The sequence below is a fragment of the Aphelocoma coerulescens genome, chromosome 5 (genome assembly GCF_041296385.1).
Source record: "Aphelocoma coerulescens isolate FSJ_1873_10779 chromosome 5, UR_Acoe_1.0, whole genome shotgun sequence".
In the NCBI taxonomy this organism is placed as follows: domain Eukaryota; kingdom Metazoa; phylum Chordata; class Aves; order Passeriformes; family Corvidae; genus Aphelocoma; species Aphelocoma coerulescens.
The window spans coordinates 8,981,151-9,001,068 of record NC_091019.1 but is presented as its reverse complement, the minus strand read 5'-3'; the positions used below and the strand labels follow the sequence as shown (position 1 = coordinate 9,001,068).

Here is a 19,918-nt window from a genome sequence, read left to right as displayed (position 1 = left end):
GGCTGCTCGGCTCATTCCGTCACGTTTCCGTGGGTACCGAGACGAGGGGCCTGGGGTCCCGGAGGTCCAGGCGGCGTCCGGGGAGCGGCCCCGGCGGTGCGGCGGCAGCGCGGGGAAGGAGGGGCTGCCCCGCCATCGGCCCCGCCCCTCGCGTCCGTTGGTTGCGGCCGAGCTCTGTTTTGCATATTCACCACCCCGCGCCAGCTCTGCACCAATGGAAGCGCGGGTGCGGCTGCCTCATTAGCATACGCACCTCTGCCCTGGGCGCGGAACAGCCGCGGCTGTAGGACCGAGGTCTGGGAGGGGCGGGTGCGTCGAGCGCAGCCCCGGAGCCGGGCCGCCGAGGGACCGGGGCGCACGGCCCGGGACCGCTACGGCCTGCTCCTCGCGCTGCCTGCGGGGTTGAGATGAGCGGTGGCGAGCAGCGCTGCGGTCTGTGCACGGGGGAGGCGGGCGGCGGAGGGCTGACTTCCCGCTAAGGCAGCCCCAGAGCCACGCCGGACGGAGGAGTCTCTTTATTTTGATTTTTTTTTTGTCGTTGTTGTTTTTGGTGGGTTCTTATACGTTTTCCCGGCAGCCGGCGAGGCTCGGTGCGCGGAGAGCGCCAGCGGAGAGCCGCAGGCCGGGCCGAGCCGAGCCGGGCCGGGGGGGGCTGGGCGGCCAGCGGGGTCGGCGATGCGGTGCCTTGCTCTGTTTGGCCTCGTCGCCTGGGGCCTGGGGAGCTGGGCCGGACACAGCGGCGGAGCGTCCCCCCCGCCCTGCCCGGCCCCTTGCAGCTGCGACGGCGACCGCGGCGTGGACTGCTCCGGGCGGGGGCTTGTGGCCGTGCCTCCGGGACTCAGCGCCTTCACGCACGCCCTGTGAGTCGGGGCGTGGGCCGGGCTGGGGACGGGCGGGCAGGTAGCCGCGGCGGGGAGGTACGTGCGGCGGGTACCCCCGACAATTGAGTGTGTATGTGGTTGTTGTTGCTGCGGGGGCCGCCGCGCTCCCGCGGTGGGGCTTCCGGGCCGCACGCGGGGCCCGGCCCCGCTAGGGCAGGTGAGGTTGGCAGGGCCTGAGGCGGCACCCCGGGGTTCCGGCGGATGAACGTGAGCCGGCCGACCCCGAAGGAATCGGCGTCGGAGGTTTAAAAGGCCGGGAGGAAGCTGCTCGGGTCCTGTGGCAGCGAAAGGGGAGGTCTTGTGGGGGGTTTGGTGGGGCCCGAGTCAATCCCGGTGCCGTCCTGAGCCGGGGGGGAGCTGCTGCCCTCATATATGCGTGCCTCAGCGTGATGTCCTCGCCCTGAATCGCCTTTCTCCTAGTTTTTCCTCCAGCAACCAGTTGTCAGGCTAGCCAGTTTTCTCCCAAAAGTCAAGGCATTTTCAGTCCGAAATAAGTCTGTTTAAATAAGGTGCCTTCGCTTCTACAAAATCTCTCACTATGGTAAAGCTCAGGGCAACCTTGAAAAAAACCAGCATAAGTAAACATCAAAAGTTTCTCGAGTTTTGCTTGTGAATGAAGAAAAATATAAACTCTTAAAACATTTTTATCCCATATTCTATGATAGTGTTGTAAAGTAGGCAGAAGCTGGTAGATCTTGTGTGGCGTTTTGGTAACTTTATTATTAAGATTTTAATTGAGGAATGAGCCCTGTTCTGCAGAGACATGACCGAGGAGAGATTTGCAGCTTTCAATACGGTAGCTTTGCTAATCCACAAACCTGTTAAGTTTCGCAATAAAACTTGTCAGTCTTGCCCCACTTCTCAGCGCAGATTTCACAGGGTGGAGCAAGGTCTAGTATGGGCCAGTGGTCAAGTCTGGTATTACTAAAGCTTTGCCGTGTTTACAACATATAATACAGCACACTACGGCAAATGATGGTGCATGGTTTCAGATCGGTACTGAATTGCTGTTTTGTCAGAATACAACAGTGGTGTATGCCTTCGAAAATTGCACTTATTTTCTTTCTGTTTGTTTGCCTACACTTAATATGCAAAGGGAGTCTGATTCTTAGTTACTGGATATTTTGTTTAGTGAGGAGGTTTCCAATTTCTCCTACATATTTGGATTGTTTCTTTTAGTTGTTCAAACTGGGTGGAGAAAGATTACTGGGCCTTTTTTCTTGGGTAGTATTTGATGAATGGTAGGAGTTGCAGGTCTCAGTTGTTACCTGTGTTTTTCCTTTTCCTTTTTTTTTTTTTTTTTTGTGCTTATAAGGTGTTAGTGGGACCTCACTTTGTGGTGTTTTTCCTGTGGCGGAAATGGTGGTTTCTGAGTGCCGTCATGACCCCTTGGACTTACTGGTAAACAGGCTTCTCTTTTCTCCACAGATAAAACAGGGAAGTTACCCAAATTAATAAAATGCTTGAAGCCTCTCTGGTAAAAGCTGCATTTAAGCATAAGGTTTTATGGCTACTACATTGTCTGGCTGTCTTATAAAATGGGCTGGTACATCCCTGAGTGTCTGCAACACAACATTCGTTGTCTAATGGGCACAAGTTGCCATAGCCAACACCCATGAGAGATAAGGCTGCCAAAGAGTTTCAGTTTATAAGTTTCTCCTTACTGTGCAGGTAAATTTCACACAGCCAATGTGACATGGCGAAAGTGAGAGGAGACCTGCACACACTTCAGTGTGCTTTGGAATGAGTTTTTGTAGCTTTTGATTTTATGCTCTTTAAGCTTGATTAGAAACTTTGTTGAATTTGAGAAGAATCTATTTGATTCTGTAGCAGTGGAGGACACTCTTGATCCCCATTTGTGTATACTTCCTGCTTCCTTATTTACAGAAGGAGAAAAACTTGATGACTTCTTGGTACTTCTGAGCTTAACTAGTCTCTCTTGTAGTGAGGCCACTAGAAGTTTAGGATATGTAGAAGACAGTTTTGGAGGCAGTAAAGAACTCACTTCTGACCTGCTTGAACTGGGCAATGCATAGTTTTGCCAGAGATGCTGAGTTGGTTTGTGTGGAGGAAGAAGACATGAAAATAAAATCACACCCCTACCTGACATGTTTGTCTCATGGCAAAGCACCTTAGCCATGTGAAGAGAAGAAAGCTTTTCTGTGCTCTATGTCAGGCACCTTAATGATGTCAGGAAAGCCCCTTAGCATTACTACAGGGTTTTTTTTAATTATAGCCATGGCAGCAGAGAGCCTGTAGCATAGAGGTGGCTGAAAGTGTTAGAGGTGATGTTCTGTAATACTAAAGCAAAGCTATACCTAGTTTTTTGCTTTGGCCAGGAAGGAGCAACTGAAGAAAAATTGCTCACAATTAAAGTTGGTAGTGAATGAGTTCCAAGGCAGTTGAGAATTATGGAAGGAAGTTGGTATTTAATTTTTACTAGTTCTGTTTTCCTGGAATCTTAATTTCTTTGTATTAAGTCTAATTTAGCCTAACTTCCAAGGTGCTGCCATGAATGATCAGGCAGAAGTTTCTCTTAGAGCCTTAAAGGCATATCCTTACAGAATACCTTTCACATTCCTTATTTCTGTTTACTCAGCTTTTGACTAATCTTCTGCTCATTTCTTGCTTACTGTGGTGGTTTGAAAGCAGGGAGAGAGGGGCTGGAGTGGTAGTGGGGAGTTATATGATTACCAAAGTACGTTGAGGTCTTCTGAGGGTAATTGTATCAGACCGAGCAGCTTGAAAAGATGTAGTATCTGGTCACTACTTTTGAGTCATTGGTGAACTTTGAGAGGTGGAATTTGAATAAAGGTGAGTATTTTGTCCCAACTGCAGTCATCTCAGTGAAGAGATTATTGGGAGATGTATAAGTGCTCACAAAAGAGAGGTGACAGCACTAGATCCAAACTTTTTGGGGGGATGGGATGGATGGAGAGGAACTCAGAGGGAGTTGGGATGACACGGATAATTGCTTGATACTTTCACTGTAGGCAACCGTTTGTTCTGTATAATTTAGGTAGGTGTTTATGTAACTATTAATTACCGTCTGCCTGTTTTTCTGTTTATGAGGGTTCAGTTTGCTTGGTTGCAAAATAACTGTCATCTGTACAAGTGGTGCCTGTGCTAGAATACGAAAATGGTTTTTGTTTGGGTTTTTTTCAATGCTGTATGCTCCTGATTTTTGCTATGATGTTTCACTTGCCATGTTCTAGAAAATTTCATGCCAGTGAGAGGTAATTGTAATAGGGCATACATGTGCTTGTGCTTCTCATGGATGTCAGTTTGAGAACTCAAATTCCAGTTTGGAGGGTTTAATACTTGTATGACTCTTGTAAAGGAGATTAAAAGCAAGTAATTCTAGATAATTACTTTTGGAGAGATCTTCCATGGGCCTTGCTGGTTTAGGTCTTGCCTGACAACCATGAGGAATATAGCCCCTTCTCAGTGCCTACTATTATATTTTAGGCACTTGAAATAAGAAAACAGTACAGATAGTTTTCATTCTAGTACTTCTTGTATGTATTTTCAGAGAACAGTAGGGTCCCTTGCTTTAATTTTATTTTCTTTGAGTTGTGAAAGGCACAGGGGCTTGGGAGCTCTGGCTGCCCTAGACTAGGTGATAGACCTTCAGATGAAATTGTTATCTTGATCTTTTGGGTTTTATTGCTTATTTAACCTAATAGTGCTGTCTTTCTGTGTGCTGTTATGCACTAGCTTTATAAGGTCAAGATGTGGCAGTTGAGATACTTTTTTCACTTGTTTCATACTACAGGTTGCTTCAGCAACCACAGAGAATTGGCAATCTGTATTCGGGTATACATGCTATCTGCAAGTACCTACATGCTCTCACAATTGAGTGAGATACCTTGCTCCATTTATGTATAAATGGCAAAATGATATGGTTCTGTTTGGATTGAGCAGACCTTGCCCATTTTTTTTGTCTTTTCATCTATCACTGTTATTTTTTTGTAGAATGGTGATAAAATGTAGTAGGGAGGTGTGAGGTGTCTTTTTCTCATACATCTGGTACAAAGATAGAAATCTGACCATAGCAGTATGCTAAATATCTCTAAGTACAGTAAGGACCTGGCTGAGTTTTGTTAATGCTGTCTAGTAGAGTTGTTATGGTGAAAAGTGAAGATGTCCAGATGTGACCTTGAGTCTGCAAAATGTAGTGTAACTGCAATTCTCCTGAGATAGAAAAGCCTTTTCTAATTAGAGGTTTGAAGGTTTTACAGGTAAATAATTTAGTTTTTCACTTGCCTGTGCTACATACCAGTGATGTGATGGCAAGTAATAATTCCATGCTTCTTTTAGAAAGACACGATCATGTCGTTTCAATTTGAATATTCCTATAAGTCAGCAGTAATGTTGTTACATTTATACAGGCCCATGAAATCCCATGGACAGGAGGCAACATTCAGTGATTCCAGCAACAGTCTTTCCAGCATATATTACCCAAGGATTGGAGTCTTTATCTTCATTTTAAGCTGGCCAGTTTATCTGTCAGTCTTGTAAAAAAGTAGATGCTTTTAGGTAGTATACACGAAGTGAAGCTGTTGGTGTTCCAAAGTTTTATTAAATATTTTTGCCTTTTTATGTTTTTGTTGGTATCGAATTTGGTGATTTTCTCTTTACCTTTTATCCCTCCCCCCAAAAACCCCAACACTCTGCCATAGCATGTAATTCTCAGGTATTTGGAATTTATTTTGTACACTGAGCTCATTTGTATCAGCAATGTGTAATTTCTCATTTGATGCTTACTGGCAGAGGCTTGTAAGTGTGATTTTGGGGAATAAATACTAAGATAAGTCTGCAGCATGGAAAAAAGTTGGACTTTAGTGTAAGCAAGTTTATGCTAGTAAATAGTTACCTTTTCAGTTCTTGAGAGGAATTTGGTAGTAACTGTCTACTTGAGAGGGAAAATATGGAAGCTGTAATATAAGGACTGAAAAACAAAACAAAACCAAAAAAAACTCCTCTGCAAGGATCTTTGTTTGTTTTGTATTCTACATCTAAGCCAGCAATTTTTGCAGAACACAAACTCTTATTTACCCAGAGAAAATTACTGGCCTAGATTTCCAAAGGGCTGAGCACCCATATCACATTTTAGAGAGCTGCGTGGCTCTGTGAGTATCTCTGAATGTCAGAGATCTTCCTCTCAGCTGCCCTTGCGCTTTTCCTAAAAGCTCGTTCCTAAAGATGAGCCTCTTGTTGGGAATGGGTAGGAGCTGATGTTCTGTTTATGTTCTGGGGGATTTGCCAACAGCCTGGGTTTGCCCGCTCCTTGTTTTACAAACAAACAAGGGAGTGAAATGGATGGGACTGGTTCACTTCAGCATGGCTACATGGAACTTCATTGCCAGCAGTTACTCTATTAAGGGGTGAATGTGTTTCAGGCAGCAGGTCTGTGCTGCCAAGCTGTGGTTTTGGGTCTTTTTATGGAAGAAGCAGAAGGTCAAAAATAGCTTGAGGAAGAATTAGATTTGTATGATCCTGGAAATAGGAGACAAAGGTAGGAGAAGGTACATAAGAGCAGAAGCAGCCATTCCTATTTGAAGAAACCTGTAAATTGAAACAACAGAGTTTTAAATGTTACAAGACCTTTGCTTACAGAGGTATCAACAGTATGTCACAGATTAGAGGTCCCTGGCCATCCTCTCCACCTGGTAGATTCACCATCTGCTTCAACAGTGACCTAGGATTTTGCTACAGAGAAATACTCTTCTGTAGTTTTTCATATCTACCTTTCAGGTACTGTTGCAGTTTCTGATAAGATGTTGTCAAACTTTGGTCTGAAAAGAGATTTCTGGTCATGTGATCTTGGTTCTCACTGCAGTCCCACCACTAGCTTGCCCGGCAAAATGCTGCTGAAAAAGTGGAGGTAGCCGTCGGTGTTTCCTTTGCTGGTAGGTGGGCAACTGGTTTCATTGATGCAGAATTGCATGCAGTGATGGTTGTCACAGGAGTTCACACAGAGGAGACAAAGATCTTGGTGTTACTGTATAAATACTGTCCTCTCTATAAATATGTCTAAGAGCTTTTCTTTCAGAATCAGGCCCAGATTAATTCACTTCTGTTCCAAATAAAGCTGGTATGTTGTAGCAGGTTCGGTTTGTAACCGGGCAGAAACACCAATTTTGTGTAGTGGTTTGGTCCAAAATACTCATTGCTGTTTACCTTCTGTGAGATAAGAATTAGGAGAAATGCAAAGCAGGCACCAAACTTGAAAGAATATAAAGAAATTTATTAACAGACCTAAAAGAAAAAAAAAAAATCATACCACACCTTCAGAACACTTCTCCTCCCCCCCCCCCCCCCCCCACCTTTCTCCCTTCTCCCACTGACAATGTAAAAAGACAACCCTTAAGTTGTTCAGATTGTTTACCACTTCCATAATAACCTTGTTCAGTCCATTTAGGAAGAGGAGTCTCTCTTGTCCATGCTATGAAAACATTATCACAACGAGACAGCCGCCTGGGTTGGTTCTCTGCTCGCATGTGAGTCCCTTCCCCCGACTTGCAGCTTTTCCCACAACTGCTTTTGAGCAGTCTACTCTTGAATTACTGGGGTACAATTTTAAGGTTGAGCCGTTCAGAAACAAAAGTTCTCTTTACCCATCTCTGGGAGCATTTCATCTCTAAGAACAGAGGCCCTTCTCCTTCCCTGGGAGCAAAGGGTCCTCCTCATCTTCATCTCTAGGACTATCTCTGGGAGCATCTCCAGGAACTGAGGTCTTCTCCTTTTCCCGAGAGGAGCAAAAGTCCTCATCGCTTCCATCTCTCCCTGTTCAAACTTCTCATGAAATTACAGCTGCGGCAGCATCTGCCTATCTCAGCGCAGGTGCTTTTGCTCACAAGTTGAACACTCCACCCCCCCATGCCTTCATGAAATTACAACGGGTTACTCTGATACATCATAGCTTTACAACAGAATTTCAGCTTTAAGCATCTCCTCTTTCTTTTCCCTCAGGTTTTCAACTCTTCATAGCACTAAAAGGGTTAATCTCACCTGGGCCTTGCAGCTGGAATTTTGCTTATCACTGTTGGTCACATGATCTTTTGCCAGACAGCAGGGCAGCTTCAGCTGAATCTTGGCCTCAGTGGGGAGAGGGAGAGCTGGGCCACTCTGGCTGCACATAGCAGGGCTGTGGGGGGTTCCACGGGTGGAACAGGGCCCATTGGCCCCAGGCTGGCTGTGGCCCAGCCCGGCCTGGCCTGGCCCGGCCTGCCAGCCCCTGCACGGGGCCCACAGCCACCTGTCCCAGCACCGGAAACGAGAGAGAGCTCTGCCTGGGCTTTGTCTATTCTTAAGTGTGTATCACAGAGGCGATCACAACTTTAAGTGGCTTAAAGAATTGTCCATATTCAAACTGGCCAGCTGATAGGCTCTTATCAGCTCACAGAGGAAGCTGTAAACACCCCTTTGCAAGAACATCACTTCCGGGACTATGCTTGCTAACCCATGACATATGTCCAAATTGGAAACATGTAGCAGTAGATGTAAGGGTACCTGGAATGTGTAATTAAATAACGAAAAAATGGCCTGTGATGTACCTGCAAAACAGTTGACCTTTTGCCTTTTTTTTAAACGCTAAGTTACTGTTCCTGTCTGTGAGTTTCACTGAAGTTAGAAGTGTCCAATATTTTCAAATCTAATGTCATTTTTTAAAAATACATACCTGACATAGCAGAATCCATTTTATTTTACTGTTGAATTATTTAGCTGTTACAGGATTGTGACAAGGTCTAACTTTCCACTTCCCAGAAACATACTCCTGTTGCTGAAAGAGTAAGGGAAATCTGTATTTCAGGTTCACCACGAATTTGAAGGCACAATATTTTACATCTTTTACAAAATCATAGAGAGGACTGTAATGATCTCAAAAATAACAGTTTAAAGTTGATATCTGAAAACTGCTGTTGAATTTGAATGGGTAATAGCCAACTGATGGCATTGTGCATAATGTCAGCCAATATGATAACATGTTTTAAAAAAAACAGATTTGAACAGGTGATATCAATATATATTCCCTGGTGGACTGCGGTCTGACATCTGTGAGGGATATGTTTGATTTTGGGAAATAAGAATATCGCTTCAGGAATTTTTATCAGTCTATTTTTCCTCATGTGTTTTTCATATTTGCTATTACTGAGTTAGAAGGAAGTCATATTTTTCTTTGGTGGCCTGTTTCAGTCATACAGTATGTTTTGGAGTTAGTAAAACTTCAGTTAAGCTTTGAACATTAATTTTTTTGTTAACCTACTAGAAAGTATATTATTAAATATATTTTGTTTAATTTGGTGTCTTCTCAAAGGAAGAATGGTCTCCATAGCATGGCAGAAATAAAAATTAATTCCTTAGGTTTCCTTTGTGTGTTTTTTGCATTTATATCTGATGAGTGCAATTCATTAAGGATATATGTGAAGTAATGAGTGTGTGAAAGATAAGAATATCTTCTTCACAATTGAAAAAAGTTTCTTGTGTTTCTCAAGTCATAGCATTTTTAAATGTCTTCAGATGTTTGTTGGTATAATGTCAGATAACTGTAAAACAGCTAAGATTTGTTACTTAAATTTGATGTTCAGTGTGTATCAGTATTGGTTTTTTTTGTTGACGTTCAAATCTAATATTGGTAAATACACATGTAATTAAAAATCTTCATTTTTAACTTGGTCACCTGTAGGTCATTGACTCAGTAGTTAGTGACTTTTGACAACTCAGCCTCAAGATTTTGCACAGTAAAGATATACTTGAAGTAATTTCTGAGTCAGAATTTTTTTTGTTTTGTTTTTAATCAGAATTAAAGTTTAAAATTAGGAAAGTTAACTTTTTCCTTAGGACTAGGAAAACTATTACAAAAACTAAGAACACAGTCACTTTTTTTTCAAATGTAATAAATCTTGTAGGCTTTGCATTAAAAATGAAGGAGGAGCCTTAAATCGTTATGGTCTGGAAGACAGAATTAAAGTTGCACAGAAGGTTCTGTCTCCGGGGCAGAAAAAAGGATCTTCTTTCCAAAAGAGCAAGTGCTAATTATTTACCTTGAAAAAAAACCAAACCCAAATGAAGAAAAATACAAAGTCAGGTGAAGTTGTTGAGAGAACTCTGGAGAGCACCCTCAGAAGTCAGGCCCTTGGAGAGTAGTAAACAGCCATCTTTGCAGCTCTCATTTGAGCATTTTCGTACTAAAATAAAAAGGCTTTTTTTTTTTTTTTTAAGTGATGTGCCTCCTCCATTTCTCTCTCCAGCCAATTGTGGTGAAATGCTAGATCTTGCAAGGGCTTTTTTCATCCTAAAACTTCTAAGCAGATGTGCCTGGACTTTTAAATGGTTACACGATTAGTAGTGAATCATAAATGAATGTGCAATTTCAGAGGTATGCAGGGGAGGCCTAAACCTGTTTAATTTAGCTTAATAGTGCTGCAGATACAGCTGTATATTTTATAAGGTTGCTCTCCAAAAATGTGTTTTAATTTGGGAGTTTTGCCATTACCTTCTTGACATCTGCATAGTTACAGATTATTAGCCTGACCCAGTGCCCCAGTGAGGAGAGCAGCATGGCAGTGCTTTCAATATGCGTGTCACTGATGATGGAAACATATGGAATATTTCATTCCCATCTTTGAAAGCGACGTATAGGGCTGTAAGGGCAGAGAGCTAGGGGCTTCAAACTTCATGGTTGATTGGTAAGCTAACCATAAAGTTTGCTGTGAGCAATCAAAGTGCTCTTGCTGAAGCTGTTGTACTTTGCCTGGCACTGTTTTTTGTGGTACAAGAACCCCAGATGTAGAACAATGTTGTTTTGACATTTCAGTAATGCAATGTATTGCAAAAGTACTGCAAAGACCATGCAGTACAGTTCACTGTGGTTGCATTTCATTCATCTGTATGTGATACTATGCAGTGTTTTTTCTCAACCATTTAGGCACTCTGGTGGTTGGTATGTGGTATTCAGTAGATGCAAAAGACGTGAGCGCAGATACGGGGGTCCCGCTGGGATGTACCTGGGGGTCAGTTTCTCCTGTGCCCATTGCTTCCCCTTTCAGAGCAAAAAAGGGCACCCACTGTTCCCTGCTGTTCAAACAGAACATGGCAGTGTGTTAGCTTGTAAAGTGAGAATTTGTTTTTCCTGCAGTCAAGGCTTTAGGGTTGTGTCAAGAAAGCAGGACAGTTTGCTCCTATTACAGGAGTAGAGGATGGTGCAAGCCAGGAAAGGATGTTTGGGGAAGCTTGCTGCTCCTTGACTGTCAGAAGGAGTTGGTGGTGTATAGCTTCAGTCCTTTGTTACTAGAATTTGATGTATGGGGTATCCTAACTGTCCTTTTAAAATCTTTGTCTCATGTTATTTTAAAAATAACTCTTACTTGAGAATTTCCTAGCTGTTTTCTAAATGCTGATCCAGAATAGTAGCAGATGTAGTTGGTTGATCTGGAAAAGTGAAGACACTGTGAAACCTGTGACTTCAGAGTGCAGGCCTCTCCTGGTGTGGTGGGTTGTTCTGTCTGGAAACATGCCTGGTCTTCATGTGGCAGAACTGTGGATCTGACTTTCACTTCACTCATGCATGTAAAAGCTGTGAACAAGTTGTCATCTTTTTCAGGTGCTATGATTGGAAGCCCTAGAAATATGTGGGTTTTTTTAACTAGGGGAAACCTGTCCTAGACTGGGGTACATGCCTGTAGTAGTGCTCTCAGCAGTTCTGTGAGCTGCTCCTGCAAATTAGGAGCTCTTTAACCTATGGAAAGGAGCCTTGCACTGTTTGGAAGATAGTTGCCAGACTTACACATTCTTTAAGGGAATTTTGCAAAGCCATTGTCAGCAGCAACCTACATACTTCTTGTTCATCTCCTTTATTTACAGTTTCACTCAAGTCGTTGCTCTCTTGAGGCATTAAATGCTCACTGTGCTGGGTGTTGTCTTAGGGTCTTGGTGGCCTTCATGGAATTAGCTAGGGAGAGGAAAGGAAATGATCCATTGTAAAGAGTCCTGCTCTGAGAATATAGTTACTGATGATTTGGGCCTGCACAGGCTTCTGCCTTTAGGTAATTTTTTACTGGTGTTGGTTTTAACATTTGGGTTAAAAAAAACCAATGAAAGTGGATGGGCTAATATTGACCAAACTGTTAATATTTTACAGAACTGGTGTGTCTTGCTAGGTGTAGAAAATCCATGTCTTTTGCAAGGGCAAATCTGCTGGCTCTATGTTACTATGGCTAAATGTTTACTAGAGGCATTATATCTCTTCAATATCAGGTCAACCATTTATTTAGCATTTACTTGCTCTTGCTTGTCATTTTTTTCAAAAATTTCAACTAGTTTGTTTATATGTTGTTTTTCTTTAACCTGCTTACTGCAAAGGCAAATCTCTAGTTTTCAGACCAAAACTATACAATATCTCAATGTTCAAGAGCATTATGCGGGGATTTAATTTGGTTTTGGGATTATTAGGTGGCACTTGTTTACTTCTTCAGCAGAATCCTTTGCAATTTTGCAGCAAGACCGGTTTTTCCTCCTTAAAACTCTTCAACTTTCCTGAGTAATTACGCCAGTAAAATAAGTCTATGTATTCAAAAAAGACTGGCATGAAAACAATAATATATCTGAAATCCCACTTAAGAGTAGGACTGATTGCACTGTGATTGTATCTTCACTTACACAAAATAATTGGTTTTCCCCTAATAGCATGAATGGGAGAAATTCTGACAAACATCAGATAAATATGCAAATACCCTTGGTATTTGCCTCACCAGATATATTCCCTGTGTCCTTCAGGCAAAGTGCATCACCTGGTCTGGGTTGATTGAGTGCCATCAAGAATAGAGAATAGTGGAATAATAATGTAAACATTAAAAAATATTTGTCCCTCATGCCATTTTTCATTGAACTTGCCTCAGTGAATTTGGTGCCCAGTCTGATTTATTTTACTATAAAAGGGTCAAGATTTATATTGTTGGCCACTTTGCTGTGCAAATTGACTTTCATACCAGTTTGTCCTTTGGCATTTTCAATGGGAATAGGCAGCTTCTGTTTCATCTCTGGTCTGCAAGTTCCCATCAGGAGATGCACTTTAGAGGTACTGGGGAAACTGAGGATTCTACAGTGTTTATGATGAATGTACATATTTAAAAAACCCCACTTCTTTCAAGAGATGATACATTAGTTGCATTTTGCTGTTACTGAGAAAGTAACAAGAACTATGTAGTGCCTACTTTTCCATGTGCTAAGTAAGTTTTAATTGTTGGTGCCTTTCTTGAACTATCAAATTGAAAACTAGCTTTTTAAGAGAGCAGATGAATCTCAATGTGAATCAACAGGCAAAGTGTAGAGGTAGTTTTACATATTTTCAGTATTACATTTTCAGTATTACAAGTCTTTTGCATCTCTAATTTAAAGAAAGAAAAACCATTAAGTAGTAGCACCCTGCCTTGGGATTTGAGCCCTGCTCATGTTTATGTTAAAGTGGAAGCTGCTCATTATGTATGATAGCGGTGAGTTCTGCTTAGCTCTACTGTACATAATGTAAATCTGCAGGAACTTATGGATATCTATCTTAGCAACTTAATCTGAGTGCTTTGCTAAAAGAGTTGAGCGACTTATAAAATTCTAAAGTTTGGTAAAGGAGACAGAAAGGTTCTTGCAGCAGAACAGTGCTAGCAGATGCTTCTTTTTAGGCTGACAGCAGATATCTTAACAATTCATATCTGCAAAACTATTGGGAATGACTTGAGATCTGTCAGTGTTATAGATGTTGCTTATGTCCTTTGGGAGCGCAAACATATAAGCATAGCCTTAAATGGGATTACTTCTTAACCTGTCACTATGAAATAGTTGGTCTTTGGTTTAGGTCTCCCTGAAGTGCCTAGGATGTTATAAATACAGAATATTGCTCCATATTTGCTTTGTATTTTAAAAGCAGCTAACACATAGTGTAATTTCAGAGAATATATGCAGATCACCGAAGAAGCTTCAGCAAATAATCACTGCATGTGCAGTTAAAAACACAAACAGGCCCTATTGTGCTGCTGTCTTGTCAGCAGCAGCAGTCTTGGAAAGGCTCTTTCCTCCAGGTGTACAACTCGGAAGGAGGAGATACTGTTACAGCTTTTCTTCACCAGCTTTTCAGTGTAAATGGCTTTCATTAAGTTTTCACACAATGGCCCAAGGCTTTTGGGCAAGGACTAGACTGGAAACTCATCATACTTACTGCCATATATTGCATGCGTTTAGACAAGGTGGAGTGGTGAATGAAGCACAAGAAGCATTTTAAACATTGAAAATCTTGGTCATATTTTAAGCTTTTTTAGCTGTTAAAAAGATAACATCTGTGGAGAGATTAATGAGCAATAAGTAAACTGTGTTGAATCCAGGATTGCAGAATGCAGTTTAACTGCTTTAGATTTCAGGACACTCATTTAATTACTGGGTTACTGAAAGTTTTCTCTGCTGTGGGGGAGTGTGTGTGTGTGTGTGTGTATAGGGAAAATGTGAACATTTATACAAAGAACTGTGAATGAAGTTTGGGGATATTGCCTTCATGTTGCCTAAACAATCCCACTTGATATCATCCCTGCCTTAATTTCCTTTCAAGAAGATTGTAGATAGGTCTTGCTATCACACTCAATTATTTCAGTGTTCACTTCCCCATGTGATTTAACATGCACAAGCTTAATTATTCTTTTCTGGCCTAGGGAGAGATTGCCTTCCAATAATTACCTTCACTGCCCTTTACCCTCTGCACATTAGTTTGTTTGGAGAAACATAGCTGCTTGGTAAGCAACTCCAAACAAGGCAGTGCCTGGAGCTGTCTTGGAAACATAAATGATACCTTTTACATAGCATGTTAAGCTTCAGTTTGCAGAAACTAAACTACTAGATGTACTGAATAAGCACGCTCTAAACATTTCTCCCTTAACTAAAGGTCCTATGAGTTCAGCAGGAAAGCACCAGTTTACACTGCCCTTCAATACTGTATTGGGGGAATACAGGTACAAAGGAAAAGACATTCAAATTGCCTAGTAACATCCATTAATTCGACCATTTCTTTCTACTCGCAGCTGTTTAATCATACAGTATTTAAATGTATTTATAAGATGGATGTGATGCAATGCTGCCAAACTGATTGCTCCTATGGTAGCAAAGAAATACGTATTTAATCTTGTGGAAATTTCTCAGGTTTATATCCTTCTATTTGCCTTCCATGTTGTCCTTCCTAATACATAGTATGGATGAAAGAAAAGAAAATACAAATAGTAAAGACCAGCAGGGATAAAGTGCATACATTGTTTGTTAAAACAATTTTTATTTGAATTCAGTGGTAGTTAGGAGAGCGAATTCTTGAACTGGGTGGTACAAAATTACTTCCAAAAGCTGTTTCTTTTGCAACATTTATTAATCTATATGCTGTACAGAATACAGTTTAATATGTCAGAGGGATGGTTTGCTTCACTCTACCATGTTTACTATAAATAGTCCTTATATCTAACTATTTTGTGGAAAATACAGTGTAAAGAAGCAGAAGGTTCCATTTGTCTTGAACCTTTGAATATTTAGTGTTCTTAGTAAGATGGAATAATTATTTAATTCTACTGTTAATGACACAGTAAATATTTGTAAAGTTGACTGTCTTTGTATATGTGGAAAAAATAAACTGTTTTAACTTGACAAAGCTATGTATGTTTTTAAAAATTGCCTTCTTCATTATACCCTGGTGTTTGTTCAAAAACAGACAAAAAGTGATTATGTTTTGTGTGTTTCCTCACCTTTTCCGCTAAGGAAGTCTCTTAAACCTTTACTCTGATCACCTGTCCCTCAACTAAAATTTAAAATAAATCACTGCATCTGCTTTACACTTTTCAGATTTGGTATTGAATATAAGATACATTGTTATTTATTGTGGAATCTGATACTGTAATTGCAGAGCATTATTTCATTTATTGTATTAGAAATGGTTTGCCAGTTTCAATAGAAACCTTTACACCCTGTTAACTTTCAGGGTATTAATTTTTTTTTAATGTTATCTTCATAATTTTGCTGGTGGTAAATTGGAAAAATGGGTGTGTTAATGGAAGTAAATTATTAAATTGGTAATGAGGAAACAGGGTGTCAATAGCTTAAAGGAGCTATTAGGAGCAGGTTTCAAGCTGCATGGCAAGTTCTACTGGCCTTGGTTTACTGATCCAGTAAAATTCATAGTCTTTCAAGGTAGAAGGAACCAGACTTCTTCCAAACAAGCAAAAACAAGACAAACCAGATCATTTTATTAATGGAGCTTGGGAAGGATACGTTTTATCCACCTTGTATCCATTATAGTTGTCGTAATGTGAATTTACATTGGTCAGTGGCCTTTAGGTAAGAGCCAGAGTATACTTCCTTGTCGATAGAGTAGCTATGATGATGTAAAAATATGCCTGTGTTTGTCATGTAGAGATAACCAAGTCGACCAGTGTTCATAAGCCAATTTTTTTTCTTGGAGTTCGTCTGTAAAATGCATGTTGCTGGGAAGATGCATGTACTATATCTGTCTATAAGCAAGCTAGAAATACAGACAGATTACTTGATTGCCTTCTGTGGGTCACTTGCTTTTTGATCACACGTGAGTTAGATGTGTTTGTATAAAAATTGATTCTACATACGAGATTAATCTTGACAGTCCTTAATCTCTGTTGCAGACTGTGTACCAACAGTTACGTGATATGTCTTTGTTTTTCATGTGAATACTTGAAATGTTCTGTTTGCATTAAGTAAGCTGTTTTTTTCTTGACAGTTTAGTGATGAAAAACTGCTTGACTTTAAATAGGTGTATTTAAATACTGAGAACAAATTTAAACTGAAGAGATAACTAAATCTTTTCAAGAAAATCATTAGTAATATGTACTTTTTTGACCACTTTTTTTATAATTGCAAGTGATGGCTATCAGTTCTTTTTTTGTAGAGGGTTTCTGTGAAACATTTCATATGCTTGTATACATTTTCCTTAAAAATTAGAAAATATGCTAAGTTTTTATTGGGTTTTATTGTTGGGTCAGCAATAGTAAGTATTACTAATTTTATTCATGTTAGGCCAAAATCCAGAAGTCCAGAGCTGTCCTACTAACTTTGGTTAGCACAAGTACCCAGTTTGAGATGCAATTCCTAACCAACAGTGATCTTTGTGAGTGCCTCTGATGTCTGAATAGTTTTGGGGGGGTTGTTTGGTTTCATTTTTTTTCACAGAATTGTTAGGGTTGGAGGGACCTCTGGAGATCGTCCAGCCTAACCCCCCTGCCAAGGCAGGGTCACCTGGAGCAGGTGATACAGGAATGTGTCCAGGTAGGGTTTGAATGTCTCCAGAGGGAGACTCTATTACTTCCTGGGCAGCCTGTTCCTGTGCTCTGCCATCCTCAATGTAAAAAAGTACATGTTGCACAATGGGACTTTTTGCATTTTAGTTTATCGCCGTATTTGCTTGGTTTGGTTGGGTGTTTTTGTCTGGGCTTTTGTTTGTTTGTTTGAGAGTTTTTGTTGGGGTTTTGTTGTTGATGTTGTTTGGGGGGGGGGGGGGTGTTTGTTTTTTGACAACAGCAGTTTAGACACTGAGCCATGCAATTAGTGAGAGGCAAAGCCTCAACCTCGTGTGGGCCTTGGCTTGGACAGGATGGGCTGAGTCTTGTTTTGCTTTTTTATGTTATATTACAATGGCATATTCTCATGTTATATTGCAGTTTTATCAGATATTTTAGTGGTATTTTTGTCAGCTTGATACAAATTTGGATTGTAGCTGATGCATTGGATGCACTTAGGATGAGCTTTCATGCTTAGTTTTTTAGAATGTAAATTACTTTTCTTGCTCTTTACTGCTAGAGAAGAGTTCTTCCTGAACTGCTGTGGTAAATAATCAGAGAAATTGTCAATAATGTAACAGAACTTGGGTGCAAATTCTTCCTTTATCAATGTTGCACTCTGTTAAGGTCAATGACACGAGACATTCTGATAAAGGCTTGTGAGTAGGCTTTCTGAAAATATGTGGAGTTAGGCCTTCAAGTCTTGCAGTGTTTTTTTCCTCCTTTTGTATAGTTACATCACATTTTCTTGTAGGAGGAGGAAACAGGAACACCATGTAGGAGAGGTGGTCATCATGTGTTATTTGTCACAGCCTTAATTCAGTGGTCTAAGGTACGACTAGAAAGAGATTTTGGTGTATAATACCTAAATAGGCCAGCTAATCTTTGAAAAGCAAAATCACTGACTACCATTAGATTACCGTTCTTGGAAGGGAAGTTGCTTCTTTGATTATGTGAACAGAATTACAAGCAGCTGACTCTTTGGTGTATTTTAAAAAAATTATAAAAAGGGCTATGTTGATTTGTACCCAGTTGCATTTTCATAAAATTGTAGGATGGTTTAGGTTAGAAGGGACTAAATATCACCTAGTTCCAACCCCCCTGCCATGGGCAAGGACACCTTCCACTCAGACTCCCATCCAACTTGGCCTTGAACAAGGGATGTTCCAGGGATGGGGCAACCACAACTTCTCTGGGCAACTTATTCCAGTGTGTCACCACCCTTACAGTAATGAATGTCTTCCTAATATCTAATGTAAGCCTACTGTCTTTCAGTTTGATGCTATTCCATGTTGTTCTGTCACTACATGCTCTTGTAAATAGTCTTTCTCCATTTCTTTTTTAGCTACTGGGTGGCTGCAATTAGGTCACCCCAAAGCCTTCTCTTTTCCCAGCTGAACAATCCCAGTTTTTGCCTAGACACACAGTTTTCTTTATAGCATGTGGTGCTTTTAAACTGCCTGCTGGATACATAGGTGTTGTAAAGAGGATTTTAAACTGTTCCTTTTTGCATTTGCTCAGATTGGTGTTTGTAATAAAAATGTTTTGGTCTGTTCTTCAAAATGTTCTGGGGGTTTCTGTCAATTGCAAATAGGCTATTCCAGTTTTCTTTCGGGGAGAAAGAGTTTTAGAGATTACCAGAGCCTCAGCCTGTGATTCTTTGATGTGAAAACTATCCTCTGGTAATGACTTTGGTAGTTTTTGGCTGGACTGGCTGGGCCAGTCTCCCGTGGGGAAGCTGCTCGTATTCACAGGACAATGGCATTTACAAGATAATGGAGTGTCCCGGGTTTGGTTCTGTAACTGGGCAGAAACACCAATTTCTTGTAGTGGTTTGGTCCAAAATACTCATTACTGTTTACCTTCTGTGAGATAAGAATTAGGAGAAACGCAAAGCAGGCACCAAACTTGAAAGAATATAAAGAAGTTTATTAACAGACCTAAAAGGGGGAAAAAAAAATTATACCACACCTTCAGAACTCTCCTCCTCCCCCCACCTTCCTCCCTTCTCCCACTGACAATGTAAAAAGACAACTCTTAAGTTATTCAGTCTGTTTACCACTTCCATAATAACCTTGTTCAGTCCATTTAGAAAGAGAAGTCTCTTCTTGCTCATGCTATGAAAACATTATCACAAGGAGACAGCCGCCCACTTCCAAATATTGTTCAGTCCATTTAGGAAGAGGAGTCTCTCTGCTTGCGATGTGAGTCCCTTCCCCTGACTTGCTGCTTTTCCCGCAACTGCTTTCGAGGGTCCACTCTTGAAGTTTTTTGGGGTACAATTTTAAGGTTGAGCCGTTCAGAAACAAGAACAGAAGCCCTTCTCCTTCCCTTGGAGTAAAGGGTCTTCCTCATCTTCATCATTAGGACTATCTCTGGGAGCATCTCTAGGAACTGAGGTTTTCTCCTTTCCCATTTGGAGCAAAAGTCCTCATCACTTCCATCTCTCCCTGTCCAAACTTCTCATGAAATTACAGCTGCGTCAGCATCTGCCTATCTCAGCGCAGGTGCTTTTGCTTACGAGTTGAACACTCCACCCCCCGTATCTTCATGAAATTACAACGGGATACTCTGATACATCATAGCTTCACAACAGAATTTCAGCTTTAAGCATCTCCTCTTTCTTTTCTCTCAGGTTTTCAGCTCTTCACAGCACTAAAAGGGTTAATCTCACCTGGGCCTTGCAGCTGGAATGTTGCTTAACGCAGTTGG

The 19,918-nt window shown here is 41.1% G+C and overlaps 1 protein-coding gene across 3 annotated transcripts in view; it reads left to right on the top strand.

The window, feature by feature from the left end:
- Positions 1–272: 272 nt before the first annotated feature.
- Positions 273–19,918, top strand: part of LGR4 (leucine rich repeat containing G protein-coupled receptor 4) — a 75,234-nt gene continuing 55,588 nt past the window's right edge. For 2 of the 3 annotated variants that reach the window (XM_069016492.1, XM_069016491.1), the window contains exon 1: positions 273–860. In XM_069016492.1, the coding sequence (XP_068872593.1) occupies positions 676–860 (185 nt within the window). In that variant the 5' untranslated portion in view covers positions 273–675. Of the gene's footprint in view, positions 861–2,210; positions 2,283–19,918 lie in introns of those variants that run through there. The other variant, XM_069016493.1, reaches the window with a different exon arrangement.